The sequence below is a fragment of the Euprymna scolopes genome, chromosome 43 (genome assembly GCF_053919585.1).
Source record: "Euprymna scolopes isolate OS-2025 chromosome 43, ASM5391958v1, whole genome shotgun sequence".
Taxonomy (NCBI): Eukaryota; Metazoa; Mollusca; class Cephalopoda; order Sepiida; family Sepiolidae; genus Euprymna; species Euprymna scolopes.
Window position 1 is genome coordinate 38,060,599 of NC_136524.1, and position 22,666 is coordinate 38,083,264.

Genomic DNA, 22,666 nt, shown 5'->3' on the forward strand with positions numbered 1-22,666 from the left:
AATTCTCTATCTATATAAAAGCCAAGTACGTCCAAGGATGGAATACTGTTGCCATATCTGGGCAGGAGCTGCTAAAAACAGCCTATCCTGCCTTGACAGAGTACAAAATAGACTTTGTGGCTTAGTGGGGGATGCCCTTTTCTCTACCCTGCAACCTCTCTCCCACAGAAGAGACGTTGCGAGCCTGTCCTTGTTTTATCGTTATTTCCATGGCAGATGCTCGTCTGAACTCCAATCTCTGGCCCCCCCTCGCCAATCTTTCACGAAAAACACCCGTCTGGCTGGATCCACTGTGAAAAATTTCCCCCACTCTGTATCTGTGCCTAGATCAAAACGCGGATTCCATGAACAAAGCTTCTTTCTTAGAACTGCACGCCTGTGGAACTCTGTTCCATCTGCCTGCTTCCCTCCGGACTACAACTTGGATGTCTTCAAGTCCAATGTTAACAAATTCCTAATGAACCGCCCCCTTAAGTAAACACTTCAGCAAATCTCCTCACTAACTTAATGTACTTGCAATAACCCTTATCCCTGAGTGTCTTCCGGGCCTTGATAAGTGGTGATCACTGTGTAAAAAAAAAAAAAAAAAAAAGATTCTTCTTTTTGGATCTTACTGCTTACAACTTCATTAATTAATTGATTGATTGATTTTTCTATCATTTAATTCTATTGAAAATGTTATTTAGTTCACAAAAAAGTTATATATTTATACTAATCAGTGATTCAGTTTTTAAAGAATGAAATAATTTGTTTTAGAAAAAACAGTAGAAAAGAAAGAGACGCCAAAAATAGAAAAACAAAAAATGAAAATAAAAAGATTTGGGGAAATGCGAAGTAGGTACATCTTCTTTCGCCATTCATTCATCACTTAGGCTTTATGTTATCATGAAGGGGCTGTTTTGTTTGAAGAAAGGCCTTTTCAACAGGGCTTTTCTTCACGATGGCTCCAAGGTTCTTGACTAACGGATTAAGATCAGATGAATTTCCTGGCCACCTGCTAAAACCATTTTGTTTTAGCAAATTTTTTTTTTTTTTTTAAGGAGCAAAAATATAGAATAGATCCTGCTTTTCCGACTGTGCACAACTTTGGATGCAGCACATGTACTCTGTTCGGTTACAGATGAGTCATTCAACAAATACCATAAATATGGAGAGTGATGAAGGGGAAGGGGAGGAGAGAGGTAGTCATAGGGAGAGTTAGGCATAATAGCAAATATTTACATCTGCACATAAGTGAGTTACATAAAAAAAATCAATAAAAAAAACTAAAATCTAAGGTTATATGTAGTGTTTACATGAAGAATACATCATTTATAGGAGACGAATGGAAACGTTAAACAAACAAACGCTATTTTATGCTCTTCAATAATAAATTATTATTAATAGCGATAATAATAAGGTACTTATGGAGAATACCGATGGTGCTGAAATAATAACATTATTATTTAGAAAGTTCTTAACATGGGAAGAGGAGGGCGTTTCGTAACTATTCTGTACTTTCACCTAACAATTTGATAAACATAAAAATTTAATTAAATATAAAATCTTCCTAAAAAAAAAATTTGCACGGTTTGTTTTCTGCATTCTCTGAAACTTTTTTGCTTAGTTGGGTCGGTTACATTTAAGTTTGAAATATTTGGTTGGTTTATCAGTCTGTTTGATTAAAGTTTGAAATAGGATTTTTATCACTATGGTCCGTTGGCGATTCTCATCTGAAATTTAAAATAAAATAAAAAATCTTCGCTAGATGCACAGATTAAATTAGTGTGTTTTATTTTTAATTTTATTTTTTTTAATTTTTAATTTTATTTTAATTTTTTAATTTTTATTTGATTAAAAAAAAAATTTAAGAAATTTTTTTTTTTTAAATTTCACATGGAAAGAATTATTCAACTAAGCTTCAGCCTCTGTCCCACTGACGAAATGGTGCATCCCTTTGCCTGTTCTACAAGTATTTTAATGGTAAATGCTCTGACGAACTGCAAGCATTTGTGCCCCCACGACGTAAATACCCCTGACAAATCCGACAAGCAGCTAAATCCCACCCCTATATAGTAGAGATCCCTATGTAAGAGAGCTTTCTACTCCAGTAGTTTCTTCCCCAGAACCGCTAGACTTTGGAATTCCCTTCCGGGTCACTGCTTCCTCAACTGTACTGACATGCAGAAGTTAAAGTGTAATGTGAACCAACATCTTGCTGCCCAACTCCCTACATAGTATCCCAGTGGCTCATGTCTCTGAGAGTAGCCCCCTACACCAAAGGGACAATGTGCCATGTTTGGGGTGAAAATGTACTAAAAAAAAATAAAAATAAAAAAAATAAAATATAGACATAAAATTAACTCCTCACGTATCATACAATTTCAAACTTGACTGGCTGGAAGTGATGTTTATATTCCTATAGTGTATGACGTTGCACAAAATAGAAACGTTTTATTTAAATCAATCTTTAAAACGATTGAAGAGAGATTACTTACTTACGATAACCGGTGGTGTTCTTTGGATTTTTTTTTTTTTTTTTTAAATTCAATTTTCACCCCAAACAAGGCACAGTGCCGCTTTGAAGTAGGGGGCTACTATCGGGGACAGAAGTTGCAGGGGTATTATGGAGAGAGATGAGTAGCAAGATGTCTGTTCACATTACACTTGAACTTCTGCATATCAGTACAGTTTGGAAAGCAGAATCCCAGAAGGGAGTTCCAAAGTCTGGAAGTTCGGAGGAAGACACTATTGTAGAAGGCCTTCTTACACCTAAGGATCTCTACTGTGAAGGGGTGGGATTTAGCTGCTTGTCGGGTTTGTCAGGGGTATTCACGTCAAGGGGGTACAAGTGTTTGCAGTTCGTCAGAGCATTCACCATTAAAGTACTTGTAGAACAGGCAGAGGGATGCAACATTTCATCAATGGGACAGAGGCTGAAACCTAGATGACAGTTCAGGACCTATCAGGTTGGCGACTCTCTTTTGAACCCTGTCCGGGAGTGAGAGGCAAGTAGTAGATGCACCAGCCCAAATGTGACAACAATACTCCATACATGGGAAAATGGTGGCCTTATAGAGGTACAAGATACTTTCAGGCGTAAATAGTTTTCTAGCACGGTAAAGAGAGCCCATCTTCCTCACAGCAGCCTTGGCAATGTTCTCACTGTATCTATTGCAGTTCATGTCTATGTAAACGTTAGGCCGAGGAGTTTAAAGAAAGTACTTTTGGGTAATGTGTTCTTGACCATTGCTATCGTCAAAGCCACTTACCACTGATTCCTCCCTGGCAACGACCAATCTTCTCTAAGATTTGGGTTGAAATAAGCCTTCTCAGGGTCTCAATACCTTTTGCACTCTTCTATTGGAGACCTGTTTATAAGATTTCTTATAGTTTCACCTCTGTCTAGCTTGCATGGTGTTCTTGCAACTTCCATATGACTAATTATTGTTCATAGTTTATGTGGGTTGGTTTTCACATCCAAGGAATATCTTCAGGTATTTTCATCATTGGCATCCATTGTATAGTTTTGTCCTTTCATTTGATTATCTCTCCTATTCTTTTTTTCCAGTTTTTTTCTTCCCAGATTGTTTCTAGTTCTGTAATTAGTGGTATTATATTGACTTTTTTCATGTTCCATATTCTTTTCTATTTTCTTGCAAGTTCTGTATTTGCTTCAGTTTTCTATCTCTTTGATCATTACCCTGTCGTCTGCTAGGATGGTAAAATCTACAATGTGACAGTTTTCTTCTTCCTTGTTAACTATTATGATATCTGGTTTCCTTGCTTGGATAAGTTTATTTGTTTCTACCACTATGTTCCAGTCATTTTTTTTTTTTTTTTTTTTTTTTTTTTGTGGTTTTCGTTCACCAGTACTGTCACTGGTTTATATCTGTATCATCTGCCTGCATATTCCAAATACAGTTATTTGCATAGTTCTTAGTGTATTGCTTTCCCGATGCAGTCATATCTGCTATTGTATTCTTTTGGGGGCTTATCATTTTTTTTTTTTTTTTTTTTTTTTTTTGTGGTTTTCGTTCACCAGTACTGTCACTGGTTTATATCTGTATCATTTGCCTGCATATTCCAAATACAGTTATTTGCATAGTTCTTAGTGTATTGCTTTCCCGATGCAGTCATATCTGCTATTGTATTCTTTTGGGGGCTTATCATTTTTTTTTTTTTTTTTTTTGTGGTTTTCGTTCACCAGTACTGTCACTGGTTTATATCTGTATCATCTGCCTGCATATTCCAAATACAGTTATTTGCATAGTTCTTAGTGTATTGCTTTCCCGATGCAGTCATATCTGCTATTGTATTCTTTTGGGGGCTTATCATTTTTTTTTTTTTTTTTTTTTTTTTTTTTTTTTTTTTTTTTTGTGGTTTTCGTTCACCAGTACTGTCACTGGTTTATATCTGTATCATTTGCCTGCATATTCCAAATACAGTTATTTGCATAGTTCTTAGTGTATTGCTTTCCCGATGCAGTCATATCTGCTATTGTATTCTTTTGGGGGCTTATCATTTTTTATTTTATTTATTTTTTTTTTTTGTGGTTTTCGTTCACCAGTACTGTCACTGGTTTATATCTGTATCATTTGCCTGCATATTCCAAATACAGTTATTTGCATAGTTCTTAGTGTATTGCTTTCCCGATGCAGTCATATCTGCTATTGTATTCTTTTGGGGGCTTATCATTTTTTTTTTTTTTTTTTTTTGTGGTTTTCGTTCACCAGTACTGTCACTGGTTTATATCTGTATCATCTGCCTGCATATTCCAAATACAGTTATTTGCATAGTTCTTAGTGTATTGCTTTCCCGATGCAGTCATATCTGCTATTGTATTCTTTTGGGGGCTTATCATTTTTTTTTTTTTTTTTTTTTTTTTTTTTTTTTTTTTTTTTTTTTTTTTTTTTTTTTGTGGTTTTCGTTCACCAGTACTGTCACTGGTTTATATCTGTATCATTTGCCTGCATATTCCAAATACAGTTATTTGCATAGTTCTTAGTGTATTGCTTTCCCGATGCAGTCATATCTGCTATTGTATTCTTTTGGGGGCTTATCATTTTTTATTTTATTTATTTTTTTTTTTTGTGGTTTTCGTTCACCAGTACTGTCACTGGTTTATATCTGTATCATTTGCCTGCATATTCCAAATACAGTTATTTGCATAGTTCTTAGTGTATTGCTTTCCCGATGCAGTCATATCTGCTATTGTATTCTTTTGGGGGCTTATCATTTTTTTTTTTTTTTTTTTTTTTTTTTTGTGGTTTTCGTTCACCAGTACTGTCACTGGTTTATATCTGTATCATTTGCCTGCATATTCCAAATACAGTTATTTGCATAGTTCTTAGTGTATTGCTTTCCCGATGCAGTCATATCTGCTATTGTATTCTTTTGGGGGCTTATCATTTTTTTTTCCCGTTCACTTATGTGATTTATTACATTTACTGTTTTTATGGGGTTTATCTTTTTTAACTTTAATGTAGTTCTAATTGCATTATTCTGTACAGATGTCTGTAGCGATTCTGTTTCTCTGTTCAAATGTTCTTACCATAGCCACGTCCAGGTACTGGTAATTCTTTTCTCTTGTGATTCTTATGAATTATCCATGTAGCTGTTTCTCTTCTCACTTTTCTTTTCTTGTCTTTTTGTTTTTGGTTTCATTGCTTCCCAAATTTTAATGGTATCTCTTGCTACCTTGATCGACCTTTCTGTATTCTGGGTTTTGTATTTTTCCAAATTTTTTTTTATCTGTTTCCTACATCATAGTCTTCTATATTTACTAGTCCCTTCACCTTTTAATCTTGTCCCCAGAAAGTCTGTCAATATCATCTTTCGTGTGTTGTACATTGTGCATGGCCATTACTTTCATAGTCTTCTGATCAAGAAGTTTGTTTCAAGGGCAATAAGTAATAAGTTGGAGATATTTACTATTTTTTTAAAAACTTCTCTTTCTCTCATTTTGTTTGGTAGCTGCAAAAAATTGTTGATGAATTACTACATAACATTTTTTAAAAAATCACTGTAAATGTTGATAGCCCCTAACTAATTCTGTTCCTATTAACCCCCAAAAGTATATATTCAAACCAAAATGTGTCTATATTTCGTCAGGGGCAATGCCGGTAAAGAATATATAAGCTTTGTAAGTGTATCTTATACAGTTTTGGATTTTTACCTATATATATATATACACACAGCTTTGATAACACTTTGAATCTGAAAAATAGTGAAAGCATATTTTATTGCAATTTTTCATGAAAAAATACTATGATTGGAAGGGGGAGGGGTTCAAAAAGTAAAAAGACATTGAATTTAGCAAAAGCAAGAAAATTTGTAAATGGAAATAGCCACAAATTCTGTGTTAAGAAAATTATCAGACGATTTTTTTTTAATTGTAAACATGATGGTAATTTGAACAATTTTTCTATAATAAGCTCTTTACCAACCGACAATATGTTACCATCTGTGCAATGCTAGTGACTATAAATATTCAGCAGATTTTCGTTTTCAGACTGAAGGCCATGTGTACATTGTTTTATTTATATATATATATATATATATATATTACTTGCAAGGCTACCTGCTGTTGTCTGGGACAAATGTATAACATATTTTTATCAAAACTTCTATCTCTTCTATCATTTTCTCTTTCCTCCTTCCCCAGTTACTCCCTCTTTCTTCCCAACTCAACTTCCTTCTCCGCTCAGCCCATTCCTCTCACTGGATATGTGGACATAGACGACTCATCTTTATGGATTCCTCAAAGAATAAGTCTGCATAAAGAAATTAATTTGATTAAAAAATCAGTTACTGCTCTTTAGTTGGTGCGTAATCTCTCTAGAAAACTACCACCCGACGAAATATAAGGCAGTTTAGGATCAAAGAATGGATTTTTTTTTAAATTTTAGATATTATTCATCTGAGGTAATACAGATTAGAAAGTACTAACCAAAAGTTTTGTAGTTTTTTAGTTTTAGTTTCATATACCAGCATACACACAGACAACTGCCCTTTATATAATAAATTAGAAGCGTACAGTTAAGGAATAGAACAGCCGATTGTAGTTGTTATCTAGATGATGAGTTTTGATCCCTGCTCAAGGCACTTGCTTGTCTAGCCACGTTGAAGAGTTGTAATACAGTAAAACAGTCTGCCTGTGGATGAACATATAAAACGGTGTAATTTGAATGAAGTTGAAACTCCGGGAAAACACATATAAACCTTTTTAGCAAAGGCCTGGCATTTGTGTAACTGATGTCTATGACTACAGATGAGAATAGTGAAATAAGTATGTTCATCATCTATTATATAAAGAGTGGCTGTCTGTGTTTGTATGTTTAGCTAAAGCTTCAGAAATACACAACAAACCACTACAAAGTTAGTATTTTTTTTCATAATCATAACCCTGAGAAAATAATATCTAAAATTTAAAAAAAAAAAAAAAGAAAAAAACAGAAGATTCATTTTATGGGGCCAAATGACCATTTTTATCATTTAATGTTATCAAGAATCTTACACGCTTTTTAATTTTATCATATATAGCTAGGAAATGAGTCAACATTTTTTTCAAATTGAAAGATACAAACTCTGGATTTAATTTTTTGTTTCGTAACTATTGTCATTTCTCTACAAAGAAAAGAGTGGGAGAAACTTCGTTTTAGTTGTGCTCTGGAGGCATCCTCAATTTTATTTGGCGCTTTAAGTTGTGCTCTGAGGGCCTCCTAAGTTATCTTTCTTTTCAATCCTCACATAAAAAATTATCTTCTAAAGGGAAGGGGTAAGAAACTTAACGCTATTTACCATCTCCTATTTAGATTTTATGACCCTGGACAATGCTAAGTCGCCCTGCAGGACCTCTATAAAACAAATGAATATATCTAAATGTATGAAAAGTCGCATAAAAAGTTTTTGCAAAAACTATAAAAGTTATTTTTTGTCAGATTCGTTATGTATTTCTCTTTATTTTATTATACTTTTATCAGTACAACTTTTTTATTTTTAATATTTTTTTTTATTACTATCAAGATCATAACATAAGACTTGTGAGGGTTACCCTCCCCTCGGTGTACTTTTATAACTAACTTAAAAAAAAAAAGATGTTAATAAAGGCTAAATATTAAAATCGATTGAAAATAAGTTTTTTAAACGACAACAAAAAAAAAATAAACAGGCATCGATAATTAGCTTATGAAATAATGAAACTTTTTTCATCAATCTCTTTTTTATTAAAGCTAAAGCTATTTTCATCAACAAAATAAGGGAAAATTTGATTTTAACAGAAATCGAACTCATTATTTCTGCAATATCTTCTAAAAAAAAAAAAAAATACTCCTCATTTGTGGTGAATTAAAAATATCTTTTTGCGCACTTAATTATTTTATTGTAAAAAAAGGCGATTTTTCAGTTTTGTACCTTTGCATTCATGGAAATAATTCAGTAATTTTATTTATCTCCAGGGGATTAGACACGAGGTTAATTGTGGGTTTGATGAAAGCGTTTCTGTAGAACAAACTGAATTCAAACTTGGCCCACCCACGTATTCAGTTTGTGTTGTTAAGCACTTAACCATCATCAATTCAGTAGTTATTACAGTTGTAAAGTTATACTTGATGAAGGGTATGTAGTTACTAATTAATTAGTGAATTTTACTAACTAGTCTCAAATTAAAAATGTTGTTATTTAATAGTAATTTAGATTGCTACATACTCAACCCCCTCTCCACTCAGTTGTGAATAAGAGTTACATAACTACCAGTCCTCTTATAGGTATTGCCTTGTTTTTTTTTTTTTTATCAATATTATAGCTAGAAAATGGCTATTAGTACCATAGAATAGATGGATCAAGCTATTAGAATCTATAAGAGGGTAATATAGTTTTCTTGAAGCATTGTTTAGTGTGTATATAAAGTTAATAGAAAGCAATAGCAAGCAGAGGTGTAATGGATAGACACAAACTAGCAAATTAACATATATAATGGTGGACTGAGCTATAAAAATTCTGCCCTTTTTTTTTTTTAATACTTATATAACATTATAGAAAAAAAGAATATAATACAATGTTAATAAAATAAACATGTTGTATTAATAAAAGATTAATCTACATAGCTAATTCCACCGTCATATATCTTAATTTGCTTCAGTTTGTGTCTATCCATTACACCTCTACACATTGTATTGCCTTCTAGAAATTACCTTTATTAAAATATTTATCTTCTATAAACGACCACTTAATAAAACTTTGCATTGTTTGGCAGGCATAAAAATATTTAGCGTGACAAATCGCAGAAAGATTGACCAGCCAAGGAAATCTAGAAAGTAAGTGATTAGACAAAACTACAGAGTGGAATTTGGAGACAGCTAAACCATGAGAACTGAAGAGTGAGATTGTGAAATATCAAAAAAATTCCTGACACCACTGAACGGGAGGAAAATGATGGCAAGTGAATAAAAGAAGAAATTTCATGGAGAGTAGAAGGTGGATATTGGGTTTGCTTTCAGCGGCCTCATAACTCTTGCTTCTTTCCCATTTTGAAGCATGTTCGTCCGTCAGCACAACAAAAACCATCTGATCATCCTAGAGATGATGGATGACACATGCTGGGAGTTGTTTAACATGAAGATGGATTTGCACGGAGTCAGCCTCACGTTCTCAGCCAGCCAACCTGATCCAACGGCAGGACAGAATTGAGACATTTGTAGGCCGGGTTGGATGCAGTGGTTGTCAAGTGTTGACATCCTCCTACATACAATGCCTGGTATTCCTAAATGCTCAGCCATCTCGTACTGACACGTCTCAATGTTGCTTAACTTTGGTGATTCAACGAGAACTAGTATGTGAAAGTGATTATTTGGGTACTTATGCAGAATATGACCCATGCTATTTTTTAGATAGGATTTTAAAGTTAAAGTCAAGTTTTATATCTTTTGTTTATTAAATTGTTTGAAGTACAGAATAGTTAGAAAAAAACAAAAAAACTCTTTCCTCAGATTAAGAATGGGTTTCTAAATAATATTATTTCAACATGATCTGTATTCTGCATAAGTGCCCTATTTTGTTCTTTAGTCTTTAGATATCATTAGCAATGTTTCTGACAAAGAGAGAAGAATAACTGTATTCTTGGCTGATCGTTGTTTTGAGCAAGTGGTATGTAGAAGTCCTATTTGTTCCTTGATGTTTTTTAATATTGTTTGTTCATCTTCTAGTTCTCTCAGAATTAGGTTATGTTTTATTTTGGTACATTTTACATATTATGAATGCAGGCAACTGATGAAACTATATTTTTCTGGAGATGGAAAATACTAACATCAAGTATTTATATTATTTGGATTTTCCGGACTACTGTTCTCATCATTAGTGTTGTTTTCGCAATGTTTCAGTCGATGTAATCTCTGACCTTCTTCAGGTATATCTTGTTTAACTTGGGGATCTTTCTGTCAAACTTTGAAATCTGCACGGAATTTTGAACGGAACTCTTTATTTTATCCATGGTGGTAGCTTGCCCTTGGTCCATCAGCTATGACTGGAGAGAAGTCCAAAGTAATTTGTAATTGTATTTGGAGTGTCACCCACACTGAAGATTGAACCTTCAACCTTCATATGAGTGTAACGTTACCACTGATTTTACCAATTACTTTATTTATTACACCACATAGTCTGAAGAATCCAAATAATATGAATAATCAATTCTCATCTCAAAAGTTTTAAAAAAAACCGTAACATCAAGTACTTTAAGTATTTCACCGAGAATTTGACACAAATTTTGTTAAACAAGGTATAGCACTTGTGACTCCCTCTACATACATACACTCAACTAATCCAAAGAAGCAGCAAATTACCACCTCTTCAACTGCTACACTAAACAATTTCCTCCCTGTTCTTTTTGCTTCCATGACTATACTAACATGAAGAAATTTACATGTAACACAGACATCTTGCTGCTCAACTCCCCACATAATCTCCTGCAAGTATGATCCTGATTAGTAGCCTCTCATATCCAAGTTTCAATATGTCTCTTGCTTGGGGTAAAAAGAATTTTAAAAATAAAAAAAATCTACCGGTATTTTGTGAATTATCTTGAGGCTGAACAGAAGCGGAGGAGGAAATCTCATGGGAATATCAAATTCACAAAACCGTCCCCAGTCACTTGTAGAACAAACAACCTTGAGGTCGAACATTATTGTACAAACTCTGATTTTTATTTTGCGTTATATCATTATTTTAATGTATGCTAGTGAAAAGTTCTTTTTAATTTGGTTTGTTTGGTAAACATTTTCTCTTTTTCACTTGCAGTCAAACAGTGTTGACAAACGACACGCTGTGGTCACCTTTGACCATTATGTCAATAAATTCAAGATTAAAGATCTGAGCACAATACATGGGGTAAGTTTATTTACCTATTCTATTTTTATTTTACTTACCTTTATGGTCAAATATGTGTGCGTGCGGGGGAGGAGGCTTGACGAAAATGGGTCAAGTTGGTAATTTACATCAGAAACTTCTATCTGTCTCTCTCTCTCTCTCAACTAAATAGATTATTGATGCACTCCTCCAGTATGTGTGTATATATATATATATATATATATATATATATATATATATATGCGTCATAATTTCTTTTTACACTTGTTAGGTATGCAAATAATTTATTTTAATCTCTCAAACATTTCTGGGTTAAGTTTGTTTACTTGCCTGCCCATGAGAACAAACCTGACAGATGAGCTTAACGTGTTTTCCATTTTGACGTTATACTATGTGGGCATGTGTGTGTGTGTGTGTTTTTTTTTTTGTTTGTTAAAAATGATGAATTTCCCAAAATTTGACAAAAAAAATATATATATAACTAGGGTATTTCTTGACTAAAAATGAATTTTTTAATATTTAACAAAGAAAAATATAACTTTTGGCTAAAAATGATGAATTTTTTAATATTGTACAAAGAAAAATATAACTAGTCCAGAATTCCTATTATATATGAAAATAAAAAATATATAATACTTGTTTTCAATTAAACTTGAAATAGTAATTGTCAGTATAACAAGTCTGCAAAACAAATTGCTATTTTATTTGCATTGTTTTGTTTTTTATTTTTAGTAATAATTGTCATGTCAAGAACAAAATGCATTTCATCATGAATAACTTTATAAAACAACATTCTAGTCCTTGTCCAGAACTCTACCTATATTTAAAAAAAAAAAAAAAAAAAAAAAATCTGTATGATGAGCGTATCTGATGAAACGAAAATATCATATTCCAAAAATTATGTAAATTGATTAAGTAGTGTTATTTTTAAATAAGTAGTTTTGTTTAAATAAGGAAAACATTTTTAAACGATTATTGAAAATTTGTAGGTATTACAACATAAATCTAGTATAAATTAATATGGCATTATCTCCCTTTGTTTCTTGATCTTTTTTTTTTATGGACTGCGAATATTATATGATTTGGAATATTTAGTCAGGGTTTACTTGTAGAGAAAAGTACCCGGACAAACCCTTGTACAGAGAGACCTTAGACATTCCAGGATAGTGTCTAGTAGAAATTCAAGTTCTCTCCTTTAGGCATTATCTTTGAAGAACGGTATGATGGCATAATGAACTATATTTTCCTCCATCAGAACATGTAAAACAGAGATGGGGGGGGAGGGGAGTCAGTATTCTCAATAATGCATTTAAAAAATTTTTTTAAAATGATTTTCGACTGAATGTAACCTACCAGTACTTAATATATAAACAAGAAGAAAATCAGCTGCTTTAAACCGGAGCAGAACTGATTAAAGACAGCAAATCTGGAAGGGTTCAATATCCTTTCAGGTAGTTATATCAATGATAAAATGTACATAAATTGTCTAAATATATATGAGAACATGATAAAAAATAAAAACATCAGTCGTAATTACATTTCTGAATTAGATGAGGATTGGTTATTCGTATTATTTGGATTCATCTGACTACTGTTCTCATCTGAAGTGTTATTTTCATAATGTTTTGGTTGATGTAACCTCCAACCTTCTTCAGGTGCATCTTATCAAACAAGAACCTGTGACGCAGTGGTTAGTTTGGAAAAAATCAATTGTTAAACTGATATCTTAAATAAATTATTTCCAAAATATTAATAAAAATATTAGGTGCTTATGTAGTTTGAGACAATTATGCAACCATAAACATCAGCTAAGCAAAAATAAGCATTTTCTTTCTTTTTTTTTGCAAGAGATAATTTGGGATGCTAAATAATCCAATAAACAAGGAAACAATTTCAAGAAAAGAACTTGTCTCTACAAGAGTATAGTCCTGGAAATTGAAACCATTTCAAGTAAAAAAAGACCTCATCTCATCTCCAAAAGAGTATAGTCTTGGAAATTGCAGAGGCAGTTTATCGAAATGGAAACAAATTAATTCACAAGCTAAAAATGAAAAATAATAATGTGAATAACAAAATTGAATACACAAATACTATACCTGAATCATGATCTCAACAAGAAGTGGAAATCTCCATTAGTCCCAGAAATTGCCATAACACTTAACGAAAAGGCAACAAATCAACTAACAAACTGAAAAATGTTAAGAAATGATAATACACAAGTACAATAATCAGTTACTCAATGGAAAAAGGAAACAAGTTAATTAATAGACTAAAAACGAAACAATGTTTAGTAACAAAATAATTAAATCTGTTAATTAACGTACACAAAACCAAAAGTAAATAAACTGTAACAATCCCTATTATTATTCATCGGACTACTGTTCTCATCTTGAATGTGATTTTCACAGCATTTTGGTCGATGTAACCTCCGACCTTCTTCAGGTGTATCTTGTCGAACTTGGGAATTTGGACGGAATTTCAAGTAATACAAGTAATAAGTTAGAGATAGATACACATTATTATATAGTAATAATTAGTAATAATTAGTAATAATTAGTGATATTTACAACTAGAAATAAAAATAGGTTTAAGCCTCCTAAAATTTGTACTAGAATTGTCTGCAAGGATCTGTGGTGTAGTGGTTAGAGAACTTGGAAAAATCAATTGTAAAAGTGATATTCTCCTGAAGGTTTAAGATTTAATCCTCAGTGTAGGCGACGAAGAAAAAAAAAATACATTTGCGAATTACTTAGCACCTCTATCAAGTCATGGCTGGTGCAACAAGAGTGAAGTAAATAAAGGGTTCTGCTCAAAATTCCGTCCAAATTCCTGAGTTTGACAGAAACATTCCTGAGTTTGATTATATATACCTGAAAAAGGTCGGAGGTTACATCGACCGAAACGTTAAAATCACACTCAAGATGAGAACAGTAATCCAATGAATAATAATACGAATAACCAATCCTCATCTCAAAAATTCAGAAGCATCAAACTGTAACAATGTTTACAAAAATTAAATGACCTTGTTAAGTAATGAAAAAAAAAAAAATTATATCATATATTGATCTCTGATTGCAATAATTATGAGAGCGAATACTCCTCCCTTTTTCACCAAAGAAATTCCGTGAGATGAAAGTGGAACATCTCACTTTTGGTTCCCAACAATTTGCGGAAGTGTTTTTTTGGAATGAGACCAAAAACCTTCATTTTAAAATAAAATATTTTTGCTTTTCTTTATTTTAGGTAATGGTTAATGGTAAATACTAATAAAAAAAAAAAAAAAACCCATAAATTTTGTTGTTAATTATGCATATATTTTATATAATGGAGATAATATAGAAATAATAGATGTAATATAGAAATTTTGACGTTATTAGTGAAAATGACATGCTTGACCAACTGTTCACAACCTACATGGCTGATGCATGCTACAGCAAGCTGCTTTAAGTTGTGAGAAGTGTTCTGTTACTCTCATAGCCAGGCTAGTATTGAGAGAGGATTTTTCAGTAAACAAGGAAATAGAGGCAGGGAACATGAAGGATGAGCCTAAAGTGGTACAAGGGATCATCTGTGCAACATCTTGTTAATCTTTCCTAGGTACAGGTAGCAGGAGGGGGGGGGTGTCAAGTGCCAACAAACCAACCCTTTATTGTTTCATGCTCCATGGCTAGACAGAAGTATGAAATGTACCTGGAAAAGCAAAGAGAAGAGAGACAGAAATTCGAGAAACTGAGCAGGTAGAAGAAAAAGTGAAACTGGAAAGTGATGTCATTGGTTTCATCAGCAAATGACCTTGCTCTAAAAGCAGAGAATTCTGGTAACTTGACTCTGTTGACAAAGTCAAGTGCTTTCAAAAAGTCAGCCTATGGGAGTGGGGGGGGGAGTGAACTAGCTAAACTCAAAGAAAAGCTTCAAACCAAACAAGAAGATCTGAAAATGATACAAAATTACTAACTGACAAATTAGATAGTAGTGTAGTTGTGAGCTTGTTGCAAATAGTTGATGAGTGTTATGCATTATTGTAGTGTAGTATTCCTTTAAAACTATTTCATGAAATAGAGATAAATGAAAGTGACTTTTCCTGTTGTTAATTACTAAGTTTTTTGGTTTATTATATCATTCTTTAGATACCAAATTTTGTTTGTAGGTTTTGCGCATATTACTAGTCGCTTCCATTCATTATCAGAGATTATTATAGTTTTTCCGAAGAGAGTCACATTCCCAAACAAGTCATATTTTATGATGGTAGCACGATTTTTACTCACTAATTATTTTACTCTCTCCTCAATGAGACGGGGAACTTTTCTAGATTTATCACATTTTTTTTTTACACCAGTGTTGTCCGAATTTACCTTCTGATACACTTCACATTAGTCCTTGCTTGAAGTAAGGACAGCTCCCTCCACAAGTTCTGGACGATTTCATTGGCTGTTTGCATATGGTCATAAGATTAAGGGAATTTCGAAAGGTTAATAACACCTCTCATGACCCAATCAAAATTATTCTGCATTTTCAACTAATATTTTAATAATTTGACTTTTTTTTCTATTTTCATCCATTATTTTATAAAACACAAAATAAACAATCTTTTGTTTACACACTGCACAATTTAAGCCTATTGTGTAAAAATGGATATTGTTGCCTAGAAATTAGCATAGGGTGCTCCTTGCTTTGCTCAAGCTTCCAACAAAAACACCCACTATGGCCCATCAGTGCTCACCTGTACTCGTTAGTGCCCAGAGAGGACAGTAGCCAATTAAAAGACTAATGACCACCATGAATAATGGCACCCATCACTTAAGGACAAGCGATTTGCTTGCCAGTTTTAGACAGTGCTCGCTCTTGTCAAGAAGTAACAGTAGCCATGTAAAAATCACTGTCAATCACCGTCATAACCGCCAGTGACCAACAATGCTCGCCACTAGATGCCAATACCATACAATAAATAACAGTGCATGAAATTTGAAGACAGGCTATTTCATTTCAGAGCAGTCCAGTGGGTTTGGACACTGGTCATGATTACTAGCGATTGATAGTAACTAAATGCAAGTAACTGCCTAAAAATGCCAATGACCACCAGGACTCGCCATTGAAGACACTGTTCCATTTCGGAACAGTTCAATAGTGGCTGATACTGGTCATGATTAATAGTGAATACTGGGAACCAACAATGAAAACCAGTGTCTCTCAGTAAATGTGAGTAACTGCCTGAAAATATCACTAACCACAAGTGACTATCAGCATCCACCACAGGCATCCAGTAGCAGTCAGAATTGAAGACAGATGATCTCAGTTTGGTGCAGTCCAATGAAAATACTGATCATGGCTGCCAGTGACTAAGGCAGCCAATGCCCACTAGTACCCACAAGTAATCGTGCCAAACCAACAATTGCCAGTAACCCTCAGTGCTGACAATGACAGCCAGTGGCTTCTGCTGGCTACAACTGCCAGAAAATGCCAGACAGTGGGAGCCAGATTATTTCATTTTTGTTACATCTGCCAGTGCCTACTATTTTCCAGGGCTGACAACTGTAGTTTGATTCGTTTTCCTGGGATGTGGAGGTGGGGGAGGGTATGAATAAATTTTGACTTTGTACCATACTTCCACTGGGTAATTTTAGTACATGGGATCTGCTTTTCTGTAAATTAATGATTTTTATTTTTATTAATTCTATGATAACTTGAATATTTTAGTTAAAAAAAAATCTAGAGAGAAGGAAGTTATTAAATATATAGGGTTACGAAACAATGATCATTAGTTATATTAATATTATTTTATTTTAATTATCAAGTGTTATTCAGGCTTTGTATCTTAGTTTTTCGGTTTTTAATAACTATTTAATGATTCATGATATGCTATTAAATTTTAACCCTTGATTATTAATGCATGTACACTTAAAATTTATTTTTTTTACCTATACCAGCAACGACAACCAGTCAATTTTAAATTATAATTTCATAATTCTATTACGATTGGTATTTGATTTGTTTAAAGCATTTCTGAGTTAGTTTATGGGCCTTTATATCTGTCAGATATGAACCATTTCTTATGCATATGTATAGCTCTTTATCTGTATGTTTCAAATTTAATCACGCATTAAGCAATATTCATAAGCTTATAAGTGAAGATGATTGAGTGAGGTGACATCTTGCCAAGTAATTTTTTATTTTAAATAGATATTAGAAATTTGACATTGAGCTTCTGTTCAAAAATATACAGACACTTGGAATAGAAATGCACTTTCGATAATCAGACTTACCATGAAATGGCAGTAATATGTTGATGAATCACTTTAAAATTATTATTGTATCAAAACAAAACAAACAAAAACAAACAACATCTACGTAAAAATGCAATAAATTAGCGAGATAGCTCAATGGAAGAGGCTTAGGCTTCTTATCACAGGGTCCCAATTTCGAATCTTGCTAGATTCAGCCACTCTGATGAGTCATAGGCGCCGAAACATGTATCAGTGAATAATTATATTTTAAAAACAATACATATGGCGCTCCCCATTTGGGGGTACTAAACTGGTCAAAGGGAAAATTATTCCCAACTCGCATTTAGGTAAAAATGCGCTTCCATATAAATAATTGAATTCATTCAATAAGTATCGCTAAAAAAAAAAAAACAACACATACACACATATATATATATATATATATATATATATATATGCTCTGTAGTTACATTGAGCTTCACAAATTATAGGATTAGTATAAATAAAAGGTGAAATATAACTGAAAAAACATATTCCCTGTCAGACTAAAAGTCAAAAACAATAAAACAAATACCCATGAAATATTTTCTTGACTGACATTGCTCCAGATGAATAATAATTTACAAAAGATGATTTGTTTTTCTGACCCTAAAATGGTATAGATTTCGCCGGGGGTGAGGATGGGGGTCCGGCCAGATTATGTATTAACTAAAGGGAAGTAACTTTGATTTTTTATGAAGGATTTACTTCTCTTATGCTAACTCATTCCTTGAGGAATCTATAAAAATAAGTTTTCTGTATGTGTATGTCCAGAGACACAAATGACCTGAGCAGAGAGAGGGAGGGGACAGAGAGAGGGAGGGGAAACCCTTGAAAGAAAGGTAGATAAAGAGATGACAGTTTTAATAAAAATATGTTATACTTTTAACTTGGTCAATGCTGGCTAGCTCCGCTAGTATAAAATGAATTTCATATAGTTTGTTAAATTCATATAAAAAAAAAAAACAGTTTAGAGTCAACAATATGAATCAATTCTAATTTACCAAATGAAAACTTAGTATTCAATAAAATACATTATATAGAACTTAATAATATTTATAATAGCATTTAGATCCCTCTACAAGGCCACCATTCATCCATGTATGGCGTATTGTCATATTTGGGCTGGTGTATCTACCACTAGCCTCCCTCTTAAATAGGATCTAAAAAAGTTTTCAATCTAATAGGTCCCACTTTGTCAACTAAACTCCAACCTCTGTCCCATCACTGCAATGTTGGATCTCTGTGCCTGTTTTACAAATATTTTAAGGGAATGTGCTCTGATGAACTCGTTGCACTTGTCTCCTCAACATGTCCCTGAAAAACCCACTTAGACACAAAATTTCACACCTTCACTGCTGAGGTCCCTAATAGTTTCTTCTCTCAAACAGCTAGACTTTGGAATTCCCTTCTTGCTATCTGCTTCCATGACTGTACTGATATGCAGAAGTTTAAATGTAATGTAAACCAATATCTTATTAATCTTTCCTAGGTATGGTCCCAAATAGTAGCCCCCTAGGCCTAAGTGGCGATATGCTTTGATAGAGCTGAACGTGAGTTCAAAAAAAAAAAAAAAAAAAAAGATAAAATTTTGGAATGAAAATCCCCATAAAGATAAATTTGTTATTACGAATATTTCAAGAGCGTTCAATAGAAATCGTAAATAAGTTTGTATTAATTGCAGATAAACGGAGAATTCTCCATCAGAACTTATGCTTCAAAATTCTATATGTCATTCACCAAGGTACCAGAAGAAAAAAAATCCTTCTATGGAATCAAAGAATTATACATCTAAAGTTCAAGCAACCTAAATCCGTAGTTAGTAGCCAGTGTTATGAAGAGAAAAGTCTTTTTTCCAAAACTCTAAGAGTTCACGCATAAATAAACAAGAACTACAACTTTATGTACATAGATATGATTATATTATCAACAGCCCCTTCCAAGTGTTCGGAAGTAAAAAGGAAAAAAGAGGAAATAAATCTATCAGAACAAAGTTATAGGAAGTTCTTCAAGGAACACAAAGGGAGCTAAAATAGGATTGTTAATCAAAATGTGGCAGTGATTGGGACAAAAGTACTAGACAATAGAGATTAGTATATTTAGAGTTAGTTTACGTTACATACTAATGAGATTTCAGATTTAAATTGTTAGCACTGTAGAAGCTTTTCATTTTTTATTTTTTTATTTTGTAGTTTCTTTTCAGTCTACTTTTCTTTTTTTTTTTAATTATTGATGCACTTTTTAGCTACTTAGTGTTATTGTTGTTACTCACTTGAAGTTTTCACACAGGTCGTCCACATCAGTGATTGCTCACTGTTAGTATCCTGTGGTGTTTTCTGGAGTCTAAGTGACAAGTCTCTCCAGGTTTCCAGTACACTTGCCTCTTTTAATAATCATTGCAAATAATTTTGCATTATTGCAACATCCACTTAACAAAGATTTCTAGCTGGCAACAACCAGTGGTCATCTGAGATTTTGGTGGTAATAATAAGCCTCACCAAAGTCTCAGTATTAACTGTACCTTTACAGTAGAGGTCTGGTTAGTGCTTTCTCTTCTTGGTCTTTCCATCCTCCTTGACCCTTCACAATGATTCGTTTGATATCACACTTGTATCATCACTGTGTTTCTTGGGGTGAGGAGTAAAATTGATTGTATCAAAATAAAGTTTTATACACACACATATACAGTAAAAACTATGTTACATGTTTTAGAGACGTACCATGATTTCATTGATGTAGAGTGACCTTTTATCATTTAAAAGACATTTAAATCCATTCAAATCATCAGTGAGTCATGAAATGAAAACAGATCGAGGAATAGTTTTAAATAAATAATCTTATATATATTATATAAAGATTTTATTTTGGGATAATTAATTTTATCCCATACTCCAACACAAAAACGTTGATAACACCAGCCTCAGCTGGAATAAAATAAATAAAAGAATAGAGTTGAATTTGGTTTCATTTCGTGAGTTGCTGATGACTTGAATGGATTTTAACGGCTTTTTAACTTGTAAAAGGTCAATCCAGGTCAATGAAACCATTGCACATCTTTGAAATGTGTAACATGTAGTTTTTAAATAATCTGTATTTTAACTCTCACATTTGTGATCAAGCATTTTATTGATTTCTTTTTAACACATCATGATGCCCGTGTGTGTGTGTGTGTGTGTGTGTGTGTGTGTGTGTGTGTGTGTGTGTGTGAGTGTGTGAAGGATTGCTCAGGCAAGCATAAATCTCTTGCCTCTAACAATTCGTTTATCATGACTATAATGCTATTTTATGCCGAGCAAATACTCTGTTTCTCTCTCTCTCTCTCTCTCTCTCTCTCTCTCTCTCTCTCTCTCTCTCTCTCTCTCTCTCTCTCTGAGCCTTCCTAAATCTCTGATTAGTCCTTTTCATGAATGCTTAGGAACCCTCCCTACCACCCCGTCTTATCTTTAAAGTTGAAGTGTAAAATATTTGCATAACTAAAAATATTACAAGCACGCTCTGTCCATTTATTGAGCACTCTTTCATAAACCCAGGAGTTTCAGTGGATTTACATCTAGGAAACTAAAACTATGCAACCATTACTTTTTATATATAATTAATCATGACATCCTACACTGATGATTCCCGAAAGGATGAAACACTAGTGTATGTAGGTATTTAATAATTATAGTAAATATTTATATATATTAGAAAATTGCTCCAAACAAGATATGAAGCCACTTGATGTAAGTAACTATATTATTATTATTACTACTATTACATATATTATTAGTGGCCTTGGAAGGTAACAGGGGAGACAACTAAGCAAAATTCATTCCAAAACAGCAAAACTAAAGCTGGCTTGCCATGACACTATATATATACAAATGTAGGCAAATTTGAAAATATAGGTTCTTTTTCATCAATTGTCATAAAATTATAACCATTGAATAGTATTATAATCTCCCAAAAGCCTGCAATTGTACAATTAAAAAATTCAATACTGTGTCAGACTATGGAATTGGCTATGATTTGATTTAAATAATCTCATTCTTATTGTACTCAATTACGTATTAATGCCAATGAAGAAACTTTTAGATGTGCATTTTCTCTCCGGCTATGTGGTCCACTTAATCCTATGTAATTCACTGCCAATATGTATTGTGTTCATCATTAAACTAAATAAAAGGTTGATACACCATAAAACAGGGAAAAAAAACAAAAAAACAAACAAAAAAAAAACAAACCAAACTAAGTTATTCTATATTCATGTAGAAGTTTCTAACAAAAAAAACTGGAATTTTTGTCATTTTTAAAATAATTTTTTTGTATTGAATTTTTTAATTGTACAATTGCAGGCTTTTGGGAGATTATAATACTATTCAATGGTTATAATTTTATGACAATTGATGAAGAAGAACCTATATTTTCAAATTTGCCTACATTTGTATATATAGTGTCATGGCAAGCCAGCTTTAGTTTTGCTGCTTTGGAATGAATTTTGCTTAGGGTTTTTTTTTTTTTTACTTGGTTGTCTCCCCTGTTACTTTGCAAGGCCACTAATAATATATGTAATAGTAGTAATAATACTAGTTACATCAAGTGGCTTCATATCTTGTTTGGAGCAATTTTCTTATATATAAATATTTACTATAATTATTAAATACTTACAGACACTAGTGTTTCATCCTTTCGGGAATCATCAGTGCAGGGTGTCATGATTAATTATATATATATATATATATATATATATATATATATATATATATATATATATATATATATATAAAGTAATGGTTGCATAGTTTTAGTTTCCTAGATGTAAATCCACTGAAACTTCTGGGTTTATGAAAGAGTAATCGATAAATGGACAGAGCGTGCTTATAATATTTTTAGTTATGCAAATATTATTAGTTACATGTTTTTGTACTGGTAGAATATTTTCTCTGTAGTCTGACGATGTGGGATCTCTTTACAGAGGTCTGTACAGAAAATGTATGCATATATGTAGCTAATAATGTTGTATAAATAAACATATATGTAAATGTTGTTATTATTATTATTTACGATTAAAATGTAAATATGTTGTT

At 32.7% G+C, this 22,666-nt stretch overlaps 1 protein-coding gene across 12 annotated transcripts in view; it reads left to right on the forward strand.

Annotated features, from left to right (window-relative positions):
* Nucleotides 1-22,666, forward strand: part of LOC145268296 (uncharacterized) — a 447,971-nt gene that overhangs the window by 202,538 nt on the left and 222,767 nt on the right. For all 12 annotated transcript variants that reach the window (XM_080123710.1, XM_080123715.1, XM_080123717.1 and 9 more), the window contains one exon: nucleotides 11,272-11,361. In XM_080123710.1, coding sequence (XP_079979836.1) covers nucleotides 11,272-11,361 — 90 coding nt within the window. The remainder of the gene's footprint in view (nucleotides 1-11,271; nucleotides 11,362-22,666) is intronic.